This window comes from Leucoraja erinacea, chromosome 32 (genome assembly GCF_028641065.1).
Source record: "Leucoraja erinacea ecotype New England chromosome 32, Leri_hhj_1, whole genome shotgun sequence".
NCBI lineage: Eukaryota > Metazoa > Chordata > Chondrichthyes > Rajiformes > Rajidae > Leucoraja > Leucoraja erinaceus.
In genome coordinates, this window is record NC_073408.1 from 23939171 (window position 1) to 23962890 (window position 23720).

At 46.6% G+C, this 23720-nt stretch overlaps 1 protein-coding gene and 1 pseudogene across 2 annotated transcripts in view; both read right to left on the reverse strand.

Annotated features, from left to right (window-relative positions):
- LOC129712455 (CMP-N-acetylneuraminate-beta-galactosamide-alpha-2,3-sialyltransferase 4-like) overlaps positions 1-23720 on the reverse strand; it is a 154754-nt gene that overhangs the window by 28031 nt on the left and 103003 nt on the right. For both annotated transcript variants that reach the window (XM_055660905.1, XM_055660904.1), the window contains one exon: positions 410-500. In XM_055660905.1, the coding sequence (XP_055516880.1) occupies positions 410-500 (91 nt within the window). The remainder of the gene's footprint in view (positions 1-409; positions 501-23720) is intronic.
- Positions 11419-11585, reverse strand: LOC129712480 (U2 spliceosomal RNA; annotated as a pseudogene).

The window sequence follows — 23720 nt, forward strand, 5'->3', positions numbered from 1 at the left end:
TGCCTACTCCCCATATCCCTTGATTCCATTAGCCCCTCGAGCTCTATCTAACTCTCTTAAATCCATCCAGTGACTTGGCCTCCACTGCCCTCTGTAGCAGGGAATTTCACAAATTCACAACTCTCTGGGTAAAAAAGCTTTTCCTCACCTCAATCTTAAATGACCTCCCCTTTATTCTAAGACTGTGGCCCGTGGTTCTGGGCTCGCCCAACATTGGCAACATTTTTCCTGCATCTAGCTGCTCCAGTCCTTTTATAATTTTATGTTTCTATGAGATCCAACTTCTGCTGTGAGAACAATCGTAGCACCTTGTGACTGTCCACTGCACCCTGGTTAACAGTAATGACCTAGAGGGCGATTAAACTCTGTCGATAGATTCAGTGCAAGTAAGATCTTAGGAGAGACTTACGGAAGGTTCGACTTCAGTGTCGTATTGAAGAGGATCACCATTGTAACCAGACTTGCAACAATAAACAGATACTGTGCAATCTTAGAGCAATCTGAAAGACAAAGGAGATGTAGGAAAATAAATCTCTGCTGCACCATTCAGTGACTTGCAACAAAATTCTTATAACATTCAGAGAGAATATCCAAGTTACCCAAAATGTGCAGCACTGAAATTAGTTTCTATTCCAACAGTGAGCAGTGGTGAAGTTTAGTTGAGTTTAGTTTATTGTCCTGTGTACCGAGGTACAGTGAAAAGCTTTTGGTGTGTGCTAACCAGTCAGCAGAAAGACAATACATGACTAATACCGAAGCTGGTGGAGCTGCTGCTCACATCTCCCACAAACCGATTTGATCCTGACCTCACTGCTGTCTGTGTGGAGTTTGCACGCCCTCCGTAACCATGTGGGTTTCCATCACGTGCTCCGGTTTCCACACACGTCCCAAAGATGGGTGGTTTAGGCGATTAATGAGTCACTGTAAAGCGCCCAACGTGTGCAGTTGATGTATGACCTGGGGAGGGGTTGATGGGAATGTGGGGAGAAAATGGCGATGAGTGCAAGGTAAGTGTAAATGGGTGGTTGATAGTCAATGGGGATTTACTGGGCTGGAAGGCCTGTATCTGAAGTGCCCAAAATATCACCTATCAATGTTTCCCAGAGGTGCTGCTTGACCAGCTGAGTTACTCCAGCACTTTGTGCCCTTTAGTGTAAACCAGCATCTGCAGTTCCTTATTTCCAGGCCTGCTTCTCGACTGTACAACTCTGTAAGTCCTACAGCAAATATAATTCACGACCATTGTTAGTTAGAAAATGTTTTTTTTAGAGTCCTGAGATTGTGAAAAGCTCCTGTCACATGAGATCTACAGAAAATATACAATACATGAAGTGTTGTGAAATAGCGAATAAGAAAAGGCCTGGATAGAGTGAATGTGGAGAGGATGTTTCCACTGGTGGGAGAATCTAGGACCAGAGGTTATAGTCTCAGTATTAAAAGATGTTCCTTTCGGAAGGAGATGAGGAGCACTATCTTTAGTCAGAAGGTGATGAATCTATGGAATTAATTGCCACAGGCGGCTGTGGAGGCCAAGTCAATGGATATTTTTAAGACAGAGATGCACCTTTCCTATAACATGGTGATCAAAACTGCACACAATATTCAAACTGTGGTCCAAGTAGCATTGTTCTGCCATTTTCCCCCTGATTTAATATTATAAACGTTGTCTAATAAATGAAAACAATCCAAATGCCTCTTTAATCACCTGGTTGATCAATGACAGCACCTTGAAGAATCTGCCGATCTACACTCTATGATCTCTTGGTTTCTCAAAACTGTTCAATATCATCTTATTTATGTGGTATTGCCTTGTTTCACCTTCCAGAATGCACCACCTTACATTGCAATAGTCATACAGTCCTACAGCACAGATCCTTTGGCCAACTCATCCATGCTCCAATGTCGGAACACCTTGCAAAAAAGTACTCCTGTTTGAGTACAGATGGGAGTGACAGCCTGCCCGGGGGTAGCGACAGCGGACAGGCCTCCAGCACAGAGACCAGCCCTGTTGCTCCGAAAGGTTGGGACAAAAAGAAGAGGGCAATAGTAATTGGGGACTCTATTGTTAGGGGGTCGGATAGGCGATTCTGTGGACGCAGTCGGGAGACCAGGATGGTGGTCTGCCTCCCTGGTGCCAAGGTCTTGGACGTGTCTCAACGCGTCCAAGATATCCTGAAATCAGAGGGAGAGGAGCCTGAGGTCATGGTACATATAGGTACCAATGACATAGGTTAAAAAAAGGGAAGAGGTCCTGAAGGGAGGATTTAGGGAGTTGGGAGGAGAGTTAAGGAAAAGGACCAAAAAGGTAACAATCTCAGGATTACTGCCTGTGCCACGCGACAGTGAGAGTAGGAATGGAGCGAGGTGGAGGAATGGTGGCTGAAAGGTGGTGCAGAGGGCATTCAAGTTTCTGGATCATTGGGACTTCTTTTGGGGAAGGTGGGACCTGTACAGAAAGGATGGGTTGCACTTGAACCCAAGGGGGACCAATATCCTGGCGGGGAAATTTGCAAAGGCTACTGGGGAGAGTTTAAACTAGAATGGTTGGGGCGAGGGACTCAAATAGCGAAAGCTAGTAGACAGAATGGGTGGCAGGAAGCAGAAAAGGGAAGCACTTGGGCACAAGAGGAGAAAGAAAAAAAAAGGAAATAAACAGAGAATAAGAGGCGGGGGGTTTCTTAAATGTGCATATTTTAATGCTAGGAGCATTGTAAGAAAGGTGGATGAGCTTAGAGTCTGGATAGACACCTGGAAGTATGATGTTGTGGCGATCAGTGAAACATGGTTGCAGGAGGGCTGTGATTGGAAACTAAATATTCCAGGATTTCGTTGCTTCAGGTGTGATAGAATTGGAGGGGCAAGAGGTGGAGGTGTTGCATTGCTAGTCAGGGAAGATATTACAGCAGTGCTTTGGCAGGATAGATTAGAGGGCTCATCTAGGGAGGCTATTTGGGTGGAACTGAGAAGTGGGAAAGGTGTAGCAACACTTATAGGGGTATATTATAGACCGCCAAATGGGGATCGAGAATTGGAAGAGCAAATATGTAAGGAGATAGCAGATATTAGTAGTAAGCACAAGGTAGTGATTGTGGGAGATTTCAACATTCTACACATAGACTGGGAAACACATTCTGTAAATGGGCTGGATGGTTTGGAGTTTGTAAAATGTGTGCAGGATAGTTTTTTTGCAGCAATACATAGAGGTACCTACTGGAGGAGGGGCAGTGCTGGACCTCCTGTTAGGAAATGAGACGGGACAGATGGCGGAGGTATGCGTTGGGGAGCACTTCGGGTCCAGTGATCACAATACCATTAGTTTCAATATAATTATGGAGAGGGTCAGAACTGGACCTAGGGTTGAGATTGGAGAAAGGCTAACTTCGATGAGATGCGAAATGATTTAAAAGGAGTGAACTGGGATATTTTGTTTTATGGGAAGGATGTAGAAGAGAAATGGAGGACATTTAAAGGGGAAATTTTAAGAGTACAGAATCTTTATGTTCCTGATCGGTTGAAAGGAAACAGTAAAAATTGGAAAGAGCTCTGATTTTCAAGGGAAATTGGACATCTTGTTTGGAAAAAGAGGGAGATCAACAATAATTATAGGCAGCATGAAGTAAATGAGGTGCTTGAGGAGTATAAGGAATGTAAAAAGAATCTTAAGAAAGAAATTAGAAAAGCTAAAAGAAGATATGAGGTTGCTTTGGCAAGTAAGGTGAAAGTAAATCCAAAGGGTTTCTACAGCTAAATTAATAGCAAAAGGATAACGAGGGATAAAATTGGTCAATTGGAGAGACAGAGTGGACAGCTATCTGCAGAGCCAAAAGAGATGGGGGAGATATTGAACAATTTTTTTTCTTCGGTATTCACCAAGGAGAAGGATATTGAATTATGTGAGGTAAGGGAAACTAGTAGAGTAGCTATGGATACTGTGAGTTTCAAAGTAAAAGAAGTACTGACACTTTTGAAAAATATAAAAGTGGATAAGTCTCTAGGTCCTGACAGGATATTCCCTAGGACATTGAGGGAAGTTAGTGTAGAAATAGCCGGGGCTATGACAGAAATATTTCAAGTGTCATTAGAAACGGGAATAGTCCCCGAGGATTGGCGTACAGCGCATGTTGTTCCATTGTTTAAAAAGGGTTCTAAGAGTAAACCTAGCAATTATAGACCTATTAGTTTGACTTCAGTGGTGGGCAAATTAATGGAAAAGATACTTAGAGATAATATATATAAGCATCTGGATAAACAGGGTCTGATTAGGAACAGTCAACATGGATTTGTGCCTGGAAGGTCATGTTTGACTAATCTTCTTGAATTTTTTGAAGAGGTTACTAGGGAAATTGACGAGGGTAAAGCAGTGGATGTTGTCTATATGGACTTTAGTAAGGCCTTTGACAAGGTTCCTCAAGGAAGGTTGGTTAAGAAGGTTCAACTGTTGGGTATAAATGCAGGAGTAGCAAGATGGATTCAACAGTGGCTGAATGGGAGCCAGAGGGTAATGGTGGATGGTTGTTTATCGGGTTGGAGGCAGGTGACTAGTGGAATCTGTGTTGGGTCCTTTGTTGTTTGTCTAGATTAAGGAACTAGATTAGTAAGTATGCAGATGTTACCAAGATAGGGGGTGTTGTGGATAATGAAGAGGATTTCAAAAGTCTACAGAGTGATTTAGGCCATATGGAAGAATGGGCTGAAAGATGGCAGATGGAGTTTAATGCTGATAAATGTAAGTTGCTGCACGTTGGCAGGACAAATCAAAATAGGACGTACATGGTAAATGGTAGGGAATTGAAGAATACAGTTGAACAGAGGGATCTGGGAATAACCGTGCATAGTTCCTTGAAGGGGGAATCTCATATAGATAGGGTGGTAAAGAAAGCTTTTGGTATGCTAGCCTTTATAAATCAGAGCATTGAGTATAGAAGCTGGGATGTAATGTTAAAATTGTACAAGGCATTGGTGAGACCAAATCTGAAGTATGGTGCACAATTTTGGTCGCCCAATTATAGGAAGGATATCACCAAAATAGAGAGAGTACAGAGGAGATTTACTAGAATGTTGCCTGGGTTTCAACAACTAAGTTACAGAGATAGGTTGAATAAGTTAGGTCTTTTTTCTCTGGAGCGCAGAAGGTTAAGGGGGGACTTGATAGAGGTCTTTAAAATGATGAGAGGGATAGACAGAGTTGATGTGGATCAGCTTTTCCCTTTGAGAATAGGGAAGATTCAAACAAGAGGACATGACTTCAGAATTAAGGGACAGAAGTTTAGAGGTAACATGAGGGGGAACTTCTTTACTCAGAGAGTGGTAGCGGTGTGGAATGAGCTTCCAGTGGAAGTGGTGGAGGCAGGTTCGTTGGTATCATTTTAAAATAAATTGGATAGGCATATGGATGAGAAGGGAATGAAGGGTTATGGTTTGAGTGCAGGCAGGTGGGACTAAGGGAAAAAAGTTGTTTGGCACAGACTTGTAGGGCCGAGATGGCCTGTTTCCGTGCTGTAATTATTATATGTTATATGGTTATATGCTGACCAAGATGTTCCATCTAAGCTAGTCCCATTTGCCCATGTTTGGCCCATATCTCTCTCTAAACATTTCCTATCCATGAACATGTCCACTGTCTTTAATTGGATAACATTTCATTTACTACATTTCAAGGGCAGCACGATGGCACAGCGGTAGAGTTGTTGCCTTACAGCGCCAGGGACCCGGGTTCGATCCTGACTACGGGTGCTGTCTGTATGGAGTTTGTCTGTTCTCCCCGTGTCCTGCGTGGGTTTCCTCCTAGATCTTCAGTCTCCTCCCACACTCCAAAGACGTACAAGTTTGTAGGTTAATTGGCTTGGTATAAAATGTAAAATAGTCCCTGGTGTGTGGGGGATTATGCTGGTGTGGAAGGGCTCAGTGGGCCGAAGGGCCTGTTTTGATATTGTATCTCTAAACTAAATTAAACTAAACACAATTGACCAAACTACTTACTCTGCCCTGTGTAAAGCTTTCACCTGTTAATCAAATAGCCAGTTCATGTTTCTTTTAATACCCTGGGATACATTTCATTCAATGCTGGTGATTTATCCACATTCAAATTGTGTGAATTATTTCATAACTTCTTTACTAGATTAATCCTCTCCAACATTGTATCATTTATAACCTCACTAACCCCTCCCTCGCTTTTGTTAAAATTTAGGTTATGGAAATCGCCCAGTTTTGCTGTAGGAAGGAACTGCAGATGCTAGTTTACACTGAAGATAGACACAAACTGCTGAAGTAACCCAGCGGGACAGGCAGCATCCGCGGATAGAAGGAATGGGCGACGTTTCGGGTCTGAAGAAGGGTCTCAACCGGAAATGTCACCCATTCCTTCTCTGCAGAGATGCTGTCTGTCCCGCTGAGTTACTCCAACAGTTTGTGTCTATGCCCAGTTTTGCTCTCTGGTGCCACAGCACTTGCCAGAAGTTAGCTATGAATTTGCCCTCGTATCTCTCTCTCGGACTATGTGGAGATTGTAGTTGACTCCCTGTGCTCAAGCACCTCGTGAAACATGATACGTAGAAAACACTCACCACGGGACGGCACAGCGGTAGAGTTGCTGCCACACAGCGCCAGAGAACCAGGTTCCATCCTGACTATGACTGCTATCGTTGCAGATTGGATGGATGACGTTTCAAATAAAAGTCCTGGCCTGCCCAATCTCTCCCTGTAGCTCAGGCCCTCGAGTCCTGGCAACATCCTCGTAAATCTTCTCTGCATACTTTTCAGCTTAATCTATTCACTACCTTAGAGTGGCTGCCTTATAGCACCAGGGACCCGGGTTTGACCCTGACGATGGGTGCTGTCTGTATGGAGTTTGTATGTTCTCCCAGTGACTATGTGGATTTTTTCTGGCTGCTTTGGTTTCCCCCCACATACCAAAGATTGTAGGTGAATTGACTTCTATACATTGTACCTAGATTGTGGGATAAAATTAGTGAGAACGAGTGATGGTCAGCATAGACTCAGTGGGCTGAAGGGCCTGTTTCCACTCTGTATCTCTAAACTAAACTAAACTAAACTAAATTAAAGTTGACTAAATTATGGGTTATTGGTGACCCGCGGACTATCCTTGATCAGACTTTGCTGGCTTTACCTTGCACTAAACCTTATTCTCTTTATCATGAATCTGTACACTGTAAATGGCTTGATTGTAATCATGTATTGTCTTTCCGCTGACTGGATAGCACACAACAAAAGCTTTTCAGTGTATCTCGGTACACGTGACAATAAACTAAACTGAACTCATGACTTCACAATAGCTGATGTCCAAGCTCGTATGGACACCAACGTTGCATTGACAACACCAAAACATCATCTTCTTCCCTCCGCACAATGCAGATTCCATACTCGCCAGTGAGTGGGCTCTGGGCTACCTGATCCTTAAGCTAGTGAATTCCTCCAGTTTTTATATGGACTTGCTTAAAGAACTGCTGATGGTTAACAACTGGTAAACCAATAAGCCACAAACACAGCAAACACCGCATTGTTCAATGTTAAATGTTATATGTTATATCCCTCCAAACCTCACTTATCCATGTTCTTTGTCCAAGTGTCTTAATCACCCTCGATGGCAGTCTTTTATATGTTGTTATATTACCACCACTCCCCCGCCCGCCTTACTATCTCCTCCAGCAGCTCATTCCATAAACCCACCGCCCTCTTCGGGACAGGTTGCCTTTCCAGTCCCCTTTAAATCTTGCCCCTCTATGCCCTCTCATTTGAGATTCTCCAACCCGAGGATAAAGAATGTGACACTAATGTTCACCTTATCCAAACTCCTCATGATAGAAACATAGAAACATAGAAGAGGTGCAAGAGTAGGCCATTTGGCCCTTCAAGCCAGCACCGCCATTCAATATGATCATGGCAGATCATCCAAAATCAGTGCCCCGTTCCTGCTTTCTCCCCATATCCCTTGATTCTGTTAGCACTAAGAACTAAATCGCTCTCTTGAAAACATCCAGTGAATTGGCCTCCAATTTTAGATACGTCAATCTTGTATAAGATATATAATAGTAAGATTAAACGAGAACTTACCAGTTTGAAGTTTGATCTGTATTTTATGAGGAGTTACGATGAGGGATTTCGTGAAGAAGCCCGCTTCCACGCATGCGTGTCATTCTTCAAAGCAGCGGTGTGAGGTCACAGGAACCTATAATGATCTAACATAGTAAGATTATCAAAGAGATACCAGTTTTTGATATGATCATAAGAGGGTGGGAGCGGAGGGCACGAAATCCCTCATCGTAACTCCTCATAAAATACAGATCAAACTTCAAACTGGTAAGTTCTCGTTTAATCTTACTATTTTACTTCGGAGTCACGTGAGTGACTTCGTGAAGATTTCAAAGCTCTGTGACCTCATGCCGTGGAACGAGTCCATGCTTCACAACTGCCTTGGGTATTGGGAGAGAGCATCATTAGTAATTTTAAACACAATTATACAAAGAGTTGTGTGGTATAATGAAAAAATTATATAACATTTTTTAAAATTTGAGAATCATAGCCCTGTAACCTTTCGGGTAATTATTTTGTTGGACATAAAATGTTTTCTTAATACAATTGATGGCTCCAAAAAATAACTGGTTTATTATAAAACCTGTGGAAAACCCTTTTTGAATGACCATCCTGCCATTGTGAGGATTTGGTCTGTGGGTACCTGTACAATTTTTGCTGCGGATGTTGCTGCAGCCCTGGTGGAATGAGAGTTAAAACATTAGTGTCATTTTTAGGACCTATTTGAACCACCTTGATATAGTTTGAGTCGTGACCCTTTCATGCGGTTTCTTGTAAGAGATAAACAACTCCATTTTCTGACCTCGAATGTTCTTAGTATATTCTATGTATTGTTAGATGTGTCTTGCTATACACAGTCGTTTGCCATATGGGTGTACCATAAATTCAAACACTTGACCCGAGGAACCCGATCTGTTTTCTTTTATTAAATCCTGTATGACAACACCAGTTTCTCGGTGAGATGATCAGGGAGTCCAGGCTCAGTTTGCTTAATGGCTGGACTTGTTGTGCGGTAAATAATACCATGAGCATAACCATCTTCCTGGTCTGTTACTGAAGTGACAACGCTGTTATGAGCTACAAGCTCCTCAGCATGTTGAGAAACGACACCCACGTCCCAGATTTCGGAGTACCTGGTTTTCTTACCAGAGGGTGCTTTCCCACCACGTGCCGCTCCGTTCCTTGTGATAGGTAATTGGAGAGTGCACTTGTGGCACTATTGATGGCACTGTAGCTCCATCGATTATCATAATGGAGGCTTGTTAAAATTCCAATACGGCCAGAATGTTCTTGGCCTTTTGGTCGAGGTTGTTGTCCGAGCAGTATATGCCCCATTTCTTGATGTGTCCAAGGTACTGCTTCCGTGTTGACAGTCTTAGTGCAGATGAGATGAGATTCATCGTCCTGTCTGACAGCCCGAAGCCGTGTAGTGGGTCTTTTAGATTCTACAAATCAATAAATCCATAGTCTTATGGCATGGATGACTGCCTCCAGTCACTGGATAAATCAATAATTTTTGGCTATGTTCATTAGGGAACATGGTTCTAACACCATCCCCTGTATGACCGAATACCATGATTTAGAAGGTCAGTCGGGTACTCTAAGAATTCCAGATGCCGAGTGTTGTTGAATTTTCCCTAGTACCCCATTGATGGGGCCGAACGGGGGAAATACATCACCCTATGGCTTTGTTTACATAACAATGCGAAGCTGGTTTTAGAATTGTTTGGTTTATGTAAGGACAAAATGCCCTTCTGGTGTATGTTGTACTGTGGTTATTGGGATGAGTAAATCCTATCAGATAACCCTGAATACTGCTGAGATTATATGAATCTGTAGTGATTATATACCATACATAACTGTAGTGTTGCAACCTCCCCTACCATCGTAGGTCCCTATTTTAACAGAAGAAAACCCCACCCACCTACCTCCATGGTTACCGGTGGTTGTGTTATTTCCTTGGTTTTTTGAAAAGGAGGTTCTGGTTTGATATCTCTTGTTCGGAGTTGTGTGGGAGGTTGAGGCTTCCGCATCTTCCAGGGTGGCCGCCCTGGCCATACCCTAAAAAAAAAGGATCCTGCGGGTAATATTGATTTCTGGCACTGCCACTGGTATGAGCCACATTTTTTATGGCCTTGCCTGTGGCTGGTATCATGCTCCAAAATAGGCCCTTGCGCTGGCCTTGATGAGCCCCAGTGTCTTGGCTTTGTCCACACACGGCTCTTTGTTTGCAAATGGTAGCATTTTTGGGGTCCCAGTGCTGGCTGAATGGCCACCTTCCACGTGTAGTTCAGGTCATATTGCATATTACTAAACAGAGCTGGTGCGTCTTGATGGTCTTTGGTTACCTCCATTTAGTCCAGGGTGCGGGTGTATGCTGTGATCCCTTCCGTCAATCCCTTTAAGGTTCTCTGGATCTTGAGGTCCTGGTTCCTGATGTTCGTCCCCATATGCTGCCAAATGCATTGGTTTACACTGGGCACCTGTAATGCCTCACCGTTGCCAGGTGGCAGACGTCTGGCCAGTGTTTGTAAATTTTCCTTGTTGGCGTTTGTGGCCAGACATATAGTAATACTATTGCCATCCTGGATCCAAGTCTACCCATGTTTGACTTGGCTAAAGTAATCAGCCACCATGTCCAGCAGAGTCCCTGCTGTGTTAGGATCATGGGACGCTGTATTACCAGGCTCTGGCCCATCAGGGTCCTGCCTACTCTTTTTTAGAGTTAGAGATCTCTAGGGTCCCGCACGGGGTACCCATGTGGGGCTTAACTGCTGCCCACTTGTCTTTTGTTCTGCGGACCCCTCTTGCAAGTCAACCCAGAACTGACCCACAGTGCTCCCCTCTGATGGGGTAGAAGCATTGTGCAGCCCTCAAAGAGGTACTGCTGTGGGTTTATCACGTTGGAGCAAGGCTCTATACACCGCTTCTTCCCGCTCCAGCCCTCTCGGGCGCTGGTTGCCGGCGGTTTTATGCAAAGTCGGACCCTCTGAGTCCACTACCTTGTTTGATTTGTGTCTAGCCTTACCGCTCGGCCGCATGGATCTGGCCGGTGCGGGGCCGACATCGGGCACAGCTGATCCCACTACGGTTGATCCAAGTGCCGCTGGCTGCTGCTGGCTGCCCGCTGTTCCACGGTCCTCCTTCTCCAGCTTAGTCCTTCCTTCCGTGGAGTGGATATGGCCGGTGTGGAGGATAACTGGCACAGCTGATTCCATCTATTCCTTTAACCTGGCTTCAACGCTCTCAGCACTCCTGGCTGCTCCTTTATCTTAGACCCCTGGGACCGACCCCCGTACTGACGGTACTGGTCCCTTGTGGTCGTTGCAGCCGGTCAACCCCACTCTAATGCCCTCAATTCTGGACACTCCTACTTATATGGTCCTTAGATAAGGGACATATAAGATATTAAACTGATAATAACAGCTACTATAGTTTTTATTTAATATATGGTCCCTAGATAAGGGACGTATCAGATATTAAACTGATAAGAACAGATACTACACTTGATCTTAGCCAAAAAGCCGAGAAGCGATTACTGTAACTAAAAAGCCCGCCGGTGAACGTTGTTCCCTTCGCGTCGGGTTCGAGCCGCTCGGACCGACCCCGGTGTTTACGGGGCTGGTCCTACTCCGCTAATTTAAAAATGCCAGAGCCCTAATCCAACCCACTGTTTTGTGGGTTTTTGGCTCTGTTTTTCCCTCCACCCCGTATGGGGTGAAGTTGGCACTCGCTCCCGTTATGGGAGACAGTGGTGCCGACTTCCGTTGCTGGCTGACTGCTGCTGTAGAAACGGCAGCTCGTCAGCCTTCCTGGAAAGAATAAGAAAAGGTAAGGAATTGTCTTACCTGTTCCACAGCCCCAGGCCCATGTAGCGTCGGTCTTTGGGGCTGTGTCGGCTCCGGAGTGCTCCCACGTCGTTCCCTGTGTGTCGGGTTCGAGCCGCTCGGACCGACCCCGGAGTTCACGGCCCTGGTCCTTCGCGGCAGTTCCGCAGCCGGTAAAACCCGGCTGTACCTATGGACCCCTTGGACCAACCCCGGTGCTTACCTTTAGAAGAAGGTTTTGAGCCCGGACGTCCAGTTCCTACTCCATAGTGCCGCTGCACTCGCTGAGCGTTTCCAGCCCTGCTGTGTACCCCAGGTACTTACAGCGCTGGTCCCTGCTCTCTGTCCTGCTGCCTCCGCGCTGGCCGCTAGCGACTGCTCCCAAGCCAGTCTCGCTTGAGACCGGCATACGGGACCTCTTTGCTTTGCTTCCCGCCCGGCCGAGAAGTGAATTTTGCCGGTGCGGGAGCAAAGTCGGGCACAGGTTTTTCCCCTCCAGGGAAACTCGTGCTGTTGCTGCTGCCGGCTGCTCGCACTCCACGGGTCTCCCCGCCAGCTTTCCACAGCCTCCTAAAAGGTAAGTAGAAAAAAGGAACGCAGAGTCTCTTACCTGCTGTTCCCGACTTTCAAATTCTCCCGCTTGGGGAACGTCGTTCCCCCCTGTGTGACTCGTTGCAATGCGTGTAGCGATATGACACGCATGCGTGGAAGCGGGCTTCTTCACGAAGTCACTCACGTGACTCCGAAGTAAAATTATAATTACATGTAATACAAGACTCAGTCTCCTTTCCCCCAGAGTAAAACCTAGCTGATGCAGCCCATCCTCGTAAATCTTTTTTTTGCACGCTCTCCAGTTTAATGACATCCTTCCTGTACCCAATGTCTTTTTTGAGACAGTACGTGCCAGCAGCTTAATTAATGCACAGCTGTCAATGGCGTCATGTGAACTGTTATATGTGTGCCAACGCCATTTAGTCTATGAAAAAATTCACTGTTTACAGCTGAACATAAACAATTCCACAAGGTTCAAACCTTAGCTGTAACTCAGCATCTCTGGAGGCCATGGCTGGACGGTGTTTCAGGTCAATAGACAATGCGTGCAGGAGTAGGCCATTCGGCCCTTTGAGCCAGCACCGCCATTCAATGTGATCATGGCTGATCTTCCATAATCAGTACCGTTCCTGCCTTCTCTCCATATCCCTTAACTCTGCTATCCCTAAGAGTTCTATCTAACTCTCTCTTGAAAGCATCCAGAGAACCGGCTTCCACAAACCTCTGAGGCAGAGAATTCCACAGACTCACAACCCTTTGTGTGCAAACGTTTTTCCTCATCTCCATTCTAAATGGCTTACACATTATTCTTAAACTGTGGCCCCATGTTCTGGACTCCCCCAACATTGGGAACATGCTTCCTGCCTCTAGGGTGTCCAAACCCTTAATAATCTTATATATTTCAATAAGATCCCCTCTCATCCTAAATTCCAGAGTATACAAGGCTAGCTGCTCCAATCTATCAACATATGACAGTCCCACCATCCCAGGAATTAACCTTGTGAACCTCCCTCAATAGCAAGAATGTCCTTCCTCAAATTTGGAGACCAAAACTGCAGACCATACTCCAGGTACACAAAATTGCTGGAGAAACTCAGCGGGTGCAGCAGCATCTATGGAGCGAAGAAAATAGGCGACGTTTCGGGCCAAAACCTTTCTTCAGACTGATGGGGGGGTGGGGGGGGGGGAGAAGGAAGGAAAAAGGGAGGGGGAGGAGCCCGAGGGCGGGGGGATGGGAGGAGACAGTGCGAGGGTTAAGGAAGGGGAGGAGACAGCAAGGGCTAGCAAAATTGGGAGAATTCAACGTTCAAGCCATCAGGACGCAAGCTGCCCAGGCGGAATATGAGGTGCTGTTCCTCCAATTTCCGGTGTTGCTCACTCTGGCAATGGAGGAGACCCAGGACAGAGAGGTCGGATTGAGAATGGGAGGGGGAGTTGAAGTGCTGAGCCACCGGGAGTTCAGGTAGGTTATTGCGGACTGAGCGGAGGTGTTCGGCGAAACGATCGCCCAAACGCCGCTTAGTCTCACCGATGTAATACAATACTCCAGGTGTAGTCTCACCAGTGCCCTGTACAACTGCAGGAGGACCTATTTGCTCCTATACTCAACTCCTCGTGTTATTAAGGCCAACATGCCATTCACTTTCTTCACCATCTGCTGTACCTGCATGCTTACTTTCAGTGACTGATGAACAAGAACCCCCAGATCCTGTTGTACTTCCCCTTTTCCCAACTTGACACCATTCAGATGATAATCTGCCTTCTTATTTTTGCCATCAAAGTGGATACCTCACATTTATTCACATTAAACTGCATCTGCCATGCATCTGCCCACTCACCCAACCTGTCCAAGTCACCCTGCATCCAGTTCACACTGCCACCCAGCTTTGTGCCATCTGCAAATTTGCTAATGTTACTTTTAATCCCTTCGTCCAAATCATTAATCTATATTACTAAAAGTCTGTTCTTGACCAGTTTTGGCTTTCTGTGCTGCGATTTCCGAGAATACGCCGCCACCTACGGCCGTAATTTTTGGCCACCTCGCTCAAAGCCCCCCTCCGTCGCATGTGTGCCGAGGATTTTTCCCGTCGATGAAAATTGAAAGAAATATTAATGTTTTTACAAAATTCCCCATTCTCTCTGCTGCCCCCTGCTGGAGGGAGGGGGAGGGACTATAAAACCAGGAAGTGGTGTGCCTCATTCAGTCGCTACAAGTGGTGTGCCTCAATCAGAGCTCTGAATGACACTGACAAATGTCTACAGCACTTTGAGTACCCTTAATTTGGTTTGAAAATGAAAATATGGTTAGAGGTAAAAAAGCACTGCCTGCAAATGGTTGTCTGGGTTTGGGTTGAAGTAAAAAGGCACTCTCTCTACCCCCTAACCCCCCCCCCCCCCCCCCCCCCCCCCCCCCCCCCCTCCCCCCTCCCTCTCCTCTCCCCCCCCCCCCCCCACCCCCCTCCCCCCCCTCCCCTCCCCTCTCTCCCTCCTCCTCTCCTCCCCTCTCCTCCACTCTCCTCCCCCCCCCCCCCCTCCCCTCTCCTCTACTCTCCCCTCCTCTCGTCTCTTCTCCCCCCTCCCCCCCCCCCCCCCCCCCTCCCTCTCCCTCCCCCCCTCCCCCCCCCCCCCCCCTCCCCTACCCCCCTCCCCCCCCCCTCCCCCCTCCCCCCCCCACCGCCCTTCCCTAAACTCCCCTCCCCTCCACACCCCCTACCCCCCTTCCCCCCACCCTCCCTCCCCCTCCAGCTCTCCCCACCTCCCCCCCGCCCCTCATCCTACCCCCCCTCTCAGCACTCCCTCTCTCCTCCCACCCCCTCTCCCCCTTTCTCTCTCTCTCTCTCTCTCTCTCCCCTCCTCCCCTCCATTAGCGTGATTGCGGGGAGGGGGGGGGGGTAAGTTAGTGTGTGACGCTGCATGCCGCCTCCCCCCCCCAACAACCGCACATTGGGGGAACAGACCCAACGGGTCTGCACTTGGTCTAGTATATATTGTAAATAGCCGTGGTCCCTTGCGGTACCCCACTAGTCACCGCCTGCCATTCTGAAAGGGACCCGTTAATCCCTACTCTTTGTTTCCCATCTGCCAACCAATTTTCTATCCATGTCAGCACTCTACCCCCAATACCATGTGCTCTAATTTTAAACAGAAGCGGTCACAGGGAGTACATGCAAATCCTATACAGATGGTCATCTATACAGATGGCACCCGCGGGCAGGATTGCTGATTTATGTCAACAAAATAGAGAGAGTACAGAGGAGATTTACTAGAATGTTGCCTGGGTTTCAGAACCTAAGGTACAGAGAAAGGTTGAATAAGAGGTCTTTATTCTTTAGCGCACAGAAGGTTAAGGGGGGACTTGATAGAGGTCTTTAAAATTATGAGAGGGATAGACAGAGTTAACGTGGATAAGCTTTTCCCATTGAGAGTAGGGAAGATTCAAACAAGAGGACATGACTTCAGAATTAAGGAACAGAAGTTTAGGGGGAACATCTTTACTCAGAGAGTGGTAGCGGTGTGGAATGAGCTTCCAGTGGAATTGGTGGAGGAAGGTTCGATTTTATCATTTAAAAATAAATTGGATAGGTATATGGACGGGAAAGGAATGGAGGGTTATGGTCTGAGTGCAGGTAGATGGGACTAGGTGAGAGTAAGTGTTCGGCACGGGCTAGAAGAGCTGAGATGGCCTGTTTCCGTGCTGTAATTGTTATATGGTTATATTATATGGTTATAACCCGGCTACATTAATTAATTGTGAGGCAGCGGCGTTACCAGCTGTGCCACTGTGCCGCCCAAAGTAACATCGCAATTTCCTTTCAGGGGGTGGCATGCAAAAGTTTACATGTTCAATACTAATGCCTTTACATAGACAAATTTTGGTCAACCTTCTCAGAATTCCCAGGATATTTTATTACTTTAAGCTCCCAAGTGTTTCCCCTCATAGCCCAACCTCAATCTGTATGGGTTTTCTCCACGGTTTCTCCACGCTTTCCGCCCACACTACAAAGATGTTCAGGTTTGTAGGTTCATTGGCTTGGTATAATTGTAAAATTGTCCCTAGTGTGTAGCTATTTAGCTTAACTCATTATGTTATAACTATAACCAGTTACATTTAAATTTTATCTGCCTGAAATTATGAAATTATACATACTCTGGGGCGTGTTTGCGACTGGGATACTTGTGCAGACGCCCTAGTTGTTTTAGTTTAGTTTGAAGAGGCAAGGGGGAGAGGTCACAGTTTTCCACCATGCACGAGTTTGATAGAGCTAGAGCTAGATAGGCCTCTTAAAATTAGCGGAGTCAGGGGATATGGGGAGAAGGCAGGAACGGGGTACTGATTGGGGATGATCAGCCATGATCATATTGAATGGTGGTGCTGGCTCGAAGGGCCAAATGGCCTACTCCTGCACCTATTGTCTATTGGTACGAGTAAGATAAAAATGTACTTAACCCAGAAGAAGTTTGGATGAATATCTTACTGTTTTTACTATTGCAATAAAGAAACTATTAATTAAGAGACTGTGTTTTGGAAGATTTATCTTTCAACGCCATTGAAGGTTTGGTGGCGAGCTTGTGAATGCGTGTCGATTATCTCCTAAACCCGTCTTCAATCATTGTGACTTAAAGGAGGATTCCTTGAAAGTATATAAAAATCTGTCACTAAATACATAGTACATAGTACTGATACATAGAAAATAGATGCAGGAGGAGGCCATTCGGCCCTTTGAACCAGGCACGGCCATTCATTGTGATCATGGCTGATCAATCGATAGCCCGTGCCTGCCTTCTCCCCATATCTCTTGATTCCACTAGCCCCTAGAGCTCTATCTAACTCTATTAAATCCATCCAGTGATTTGGCCTCCACTGCCCTCTGTGGCAGGGAATCTAGTTGAAAGTTACCTTACAGCCAGGAGGTAGAAGCTTGGTCGCATAGAAGAGGGACAGAAGATTGTGCTGAATCTCTGGAGAGAGATTACTGCCAGAAGAACTGGTTCCGTAGAAGAGGAACTGTAGAAGCCAGATCTCGGCTCAGAGATTGGTTTAGAGCCTACCTGCCAGTAGGTTAATCGACTTATCTGAAGATTGAAAACTTCACTGATTGAGAGCATGAGTAGAACTGCTATTGTATTTTGCTGTAAATTTGAAAGCCGGAAAGCTTTAATTAGAACAGCTTAACGAGAAGCTGTGAAAGTTCAAAAGCGTTGTATTTTAAAGTAAAATTACAGACTCTGATAAAGGGTCTACAGAAGTATTAGAAGTAAGTTCTGCTAAGCTTTGGAAGGGAGCCAAGAAGTGAGTGAAACTGGAATCCAGGTGCTGGCCGTGGTTTGGTTTGAAGTTGAGATAAGATACATTCTTTCTGAACTGGTCACTTTTATCTCATGCCGCCCATTCTACCTTCCCTGGGAGTTCGGCTCAGTGATCGTCACAGCCGTCTACATTCCACCGCAGGCGGACACCGACGTGGCACTATCGGCCCTACATGATGTGCTATGTCGACATCAAAACAAGTACCCGGAAGCGGCTATGGTGGTGGCTGGAGATTTTAATAAATCAAATCTCAAGAAGGTCATGCCGAACTTCTACCAACACATCACGTGTGCCACCAGGGGGGAGAGAACTTTGGACCACTGCTACACACCGTTCAGGAAAGGCTACAAGGCCGTTTCACTCCCTCCCCTAGGAAAATCTGACCACGAAGCTATTTTGGCTGTTGCCGGAGTGTAAACAGAGGATAGTTCGGGAAGCGGTAGAGACGAGGGACGTAAAGCGGTGGTCCGACCAGTCAGAGGCCATGCTGCAAGATGCACTGAGTGATGTCGACTGGAATATGTTCGAAGCAAGTTCCAGTGACGTCAGTGAGTTCGCGGAAGCAGTCATGGACTTCATCGCAACAATAACCGACAACATCGTCCCCACGGTAAGGGTAAGCACCTTTCCGAACCAAAAACCCTGGGTAGACAGGTCTGTTCATGTGGCCCTGAATGCTCGTACCGCTGCCTACAACTCGGGCTTGGCATCAGGAAACATGGACGTCTACAAGGCAGAGTCCTACCGAATGCGAAGGGCGGTGAAGGACGCAAAGAGAAGGTACAGGGACAAGATGGAGTTACAGATGGAGCAGCAGGACACCAGAAGCCTGTGGCAGGGGCTACGGATTGTAACCAACTACCGAAGCACCGCTCCCTCATCCGCATGTGCCGGCACCTCCCTAGCTGACGACCTGAACTCCTTCTACGCTCGTTTCGAGAGGGGCAACACCACTCCAGGTCTGCCGACTATCGACAATACCGACAGCGGGCTGGCTACCGAAGCTGAAGGGAGGAATGTGCACACATTCTCGCTGTCCGAGCACGACGTGAGGAGGGCACTGACACGGGTGAACACAAGAAATGCTGCAGGCCCCGATGGCATCTCTGGGGGCGAGTACTCAAGTCCTGTGCTACGCAGCTAGCTCCAGCTCCAGTGCTCACTACATTATTCAAGCTCTCCCTGGACAAGTCCGTGGTCCCTGCCTGCTTCAAAAAATCCATCATTGTACCGGTACCAAAAAATGCCTCCCCAGCCTGTCTGAATGACTACCGTCCGGTGGCCCTTACCTCGGTAGTCATGAAATGCTTTGAGACGCTGGTGAAGAATCACATCTGCGCCTTCCTCCCTCGAACATGGACCCGTTTTTAGTTTGCATACCGTCCGAACAGGTGTCACGGACGATGCGGTCTCCCAGGTCTTGCACACCGCTCTCTCCCATCTGGACAGCCAGAGGGGGGCTACGTGAGGATGCTGTTCATAGACTACAGTTCAGCCTTCAACACGATAGTCCCCACCAGACTGGCCGGGAAGCTACTGGAATTGGGGCTCAACACCTCCCTGTGTGCCTGGGTCCTGGACTTTCTCACCGCCAGGCCCCAGGTAGTCAAGATGGGAGGGAATACATCGAAGTCCCTCACCCTGAGCACAGGATCGCCCCATGGTTGCGTCCTCAGCCCCCTATTGTACTCCCTGTACACACATGACTGTGTGGCTAGGTTCAGCTCCAATTCAATAATTAAGTTTGCTGATGACACTGTGGTGGTGGGCCTGATCTCAGACAATGATGAGAGGGCCTACCGGGAGGAGGTGGCTGATCTAGCACTCTGGTGCCAGGAGAACAGCCTCCTCTTGAACATCAAAAACAAGTTATGGATGAAGATGGTGCACATATATGAATTCCAGAAGGAACTAATGGAATCAGACGAGCATGCAAAGACAGTAGGGTCTAATCTGGGGCAACAATTCAGCCTCGGTAAAGAGGTTGGAGATAAACAAGATCTCAGAATTGAAAGTGGGCCGGTGCATGAAGCATACAAGCTTTTGTAAGATCAGAAGTGTACAGCTGCATCATTTCTCAGATGCCAGTGAAAGTGGCTATGGTACTGTTTCATATCTAAGACTAGAAAATTATAACAAAGAAGTACATGTTGCATTCTTAATGGGAAAGGCCAGAGTGGCACCATTGAAGCAAACGGCAATTCCCAGAATGGAACTTACTGCCGCAGTTTTAGCTGTTAAAGTTGACATAACGCTGCAAATAGAACTACAGCTTCAACTGGAAGAATCTATCTTTTGGACTGATAGTACAACAGTGCTTAAATACTTCAACAATGGGAACAAACATTTCTTGACATTTGTAGCAACCAGAATCTCTTTTGTATTGGGAGCTACTAATGTTTCACAATGGAAATATGTTAACACAAAGGAAAATAATGCGGATGAAGCTTCTAGAGGACTAACAGCAGACCGCTTCTTAAGCAATAAAAGATGGGTCAATGGACCAGAGTTTCTCTGTAGGCCAGACAGAGAATGGCCAAAGCTCGAGCTGGGATTTGAAATCTCTGCTATTGATCCGGAAATTAAACAAAACATCACAGTGAACGTTATTGCTAAAGATTCATCAAACACAACAAATGATTTAATTACCCACTTTGCATCATGGAATAAGTTGGTGACTGTGGTAGCTTGGTTTCTTAAACTAAGAACAAGGCTATTGCTGTTTGCTCGAAAAAGGAAAGAGATTGAAGAGATTGCTGAAGGTATCTTTGAAGAAGATCCTGAAATACTGAAGGAAAAGGTTGAAAAGAAGATGCAAGTTTTTTGGGCATCGTACGATGAACAGGGTTTACATCTTGATCGTCTCCTCAAAGCAGAAAACGCGATTATCTCTTTCTGTCAAAGACAGGGATACAAAGAAGAAATATCGATGTTAGAAGCTAGAGTACTGTCAAAAGAGACAGTCCGTTGTACAAGCTGGATCCGATATTGGAGGAAGGACTTCTGAGAGTGGGTGGTCGTCTAAATAGATTGGCAATGCCTGAAGAGGCTAAACATCCTATTATTCTCTCGAAGGATTTTCACATATCAACATTAAAACATACGGGTTTTCCCAAACCAGAAACCCTGGATGTCCAGTCAGGTCCGCACACTCCTCAGAGCCCGCGATGCTGCCTTCAGGTCAGGTGACAGAGCTCTGTACAGGGCTGCTCGAGCCGACCTGAAAAGTGGTATTAAAAAGGCCAAGGCGGATCACAAGAGGAGCATAGAGTCCCACTTGTCCAGCAATAATACACGGGAGGTATGGCGGGGCATACAAGACATTACCAACTACAGAGGCTGTGCCACAAAGTCAGAAGACCTGAGTGCGCCGCTGGCAGAAAAGCTAAATTGCTTCTTCTCCCGCTTTGAGACATCACAACAGCAGCACTCACCTGCTACAGCCCTGTTCCCACCCTCACCTGGCTCCTGTACTACCCCACTCACTGTCGGGGAACACGATGTCAGACGGGTGCTCCTGGCAGTGAACCCCAAGAAGGCTACCGGCCCAGATGGAGTCCCTGGTAAGGTGCTCAAAGCGTGCGCCCACCAGCTCACTGCCATCTTCACCAGAATTTTCAATCTCTCCCTGGCCCAGGCAGTTATTCCGTCCTGCCTAAAATCAGCCACAATCGTCCCTGTGCCGAAGAAGTCTCCCATCACCAGCCTTAATGACTACCGTCCTGTTGCCCTCACTCCGGTAATCACGAAGTGCTTCGAGAGATTGGTCCTCCAGCACATCAAGGACTATCTACCACCAGACTTCGACCCCCACCAATTCGCTTATCGCCAAAACAGATCCACAGAAGACGCCATCACCGTAGCTCTCCACTCTGTGCTGAGCCATCTGGAGCAGGGGCAGAGCTACGTCCGGATGCTCTTTGTGGATTTTAATTCAGCCTTTAACACAATCATCCCGGACATCCTCATTGGTAAACTGGTCACTCTCGGCCTCCCCACTGTCACATGTGCCTGGATTAAGGATTTCCTCACAAACCGGCCCCAGACTGTGAGACTTGGCCCCCACCTCTCCTCCACTCGCAGGTTGAGTACCGGTTCCCCACAGGGCTGTGTGCTAAGCCCCCTCTTATACTGTCTCTACACCTACGACTGTAGTCCGGCCCACAACAACAACCGCATCGTCAAATTTGCTGACGACACTACTGTGGTCGGACTTATTTCAAAGGGAGACGAGGCAGCCTACAGAGAGGAAGTCCTGAAGTTGACAACCTGGTGCTCAGAAAACAATCTGGCTCTGAACACCAGGAAAACAAAAGAGCTCATTGTCGACTTCAGGAGGCACAGCACCGACTTAGACCCCCTACACATCAACGGCGAGTGTGTGGAGAGGGTCAACACCTTCCGGTTTCTCGGCGTCCATATCGCGGCTGACATCTCCTGGACGGACAACACGACAGCGGTCATCAAGAAGGCTCAGCAGCGGCTGCACTTCCTGAGGGTCCTCAGGAAGCACAACCTGGACTGCCTGCTGCTGACCTTCTACCGCTCGTCCATCGAGAGCCTGCTGACATACTGCATTACAGCATGGTATGGCAGCTGCACCATGGCAGACAGGGAGAGGCTTCAGAGGGTAACCAGGACAGCGCAGAGGATCATTGGCTGCCCTCTCCCCTCCCTGATGGACATCTACACCTCCCGCTGCCTTAGCAGGGCAAAGAAGATCACCAAAGACAGCTCCCATCCTGCGTTTGGACTGTTCGACCTGCTGCCCTCTGGAAGGCGCTATAGGTGCATCAAATCCAGGACAAACAGACTCAGGAATAGCTGCTTCCCGAGAATTATATCTACCATGAATTCAAATCCACACATTCACTGACTACACCGCCCAACACGGACTTCCATCTGTATATATGTATATATGTATGTAGCGCCGTAGAATTTGTGCACCTATTCCCCCCCCCATCTCCCTTCTGTTTTGTTTTCTGTTTCTTGTTTTTTGTGTAAAATTGTATGTATGCACTGAGTACGAGCAGCTTTCAGTTTCACTGTACATGTATAGTGACAATAAATGGCATATCTATATCTATTATTCTGACATATCCATGAATTGATCAGACATGGAGGAAGAAGTTTCATGCTGTCAAAACTTTGGACTTTTGTGTTTTGGACTATATACTGGAGATTATGCCTGAGGGTTAAGGGTTTGGTGCGTAATGTATTACTTCAGACCAGGAACGATGTTTTAATAAGACCAATAACCAAGTTGTGCTCGCTTCTCGAAGGCAAAAGTGAAGATGGAAGAATCGCTAAAGAAGTCTGAATGCAGATATATAATGCATTTTACTTTTTGTTTTTTGATATATGTTAAGCTTTTATAGCCCCTTTTTTAATGTCTATTAGTAATTGCCTCGTTATATACTCGGAACAATTAGGGGCCGGTATGTAGTAGCCATTTAGCTTAACTCAGTATGTTATAACTAAAACCAGTTACCTTTAAATTTTATCTGCCCGTAATTATGTGGGTGGGATTTATACGTAGTCAGAAGCCTGTTTGCGGATGGGATTCTCGCGTTGAAGCCCCAATAGTTCTAGTTTAGTTTGAAGAAGCAACTGGGAGAGGTCAAAGTTTTCCGCCATGTGAGTTTGACTACGAGTAAGAACATAATGTACTTAAACAAGAAGAAGTTTGGATGAATACCTTACTATTTTTACTACTGCAATAAAGAAACTGTTAATTAAGAGACTGCGTTTTGGAAGATTTATCTTTCGACGGCATTGAATGTCTCGTGGAGAGCTCGTGAATGCGTATTGATTATATCCTAAACCCCTGTCTTCAATCATAGTGACTGAAAGGAGGGGTCCTTGAAACGATATCAATATCTGTCACTGCATCTAGTGTTAATGTGCGGGGATCGCTGGTTGGTGCAGACGCAGTTGGTCAAAGGGCCTGTTTCCATGCTGTATCTCTAAAGTAAATGTGTGTC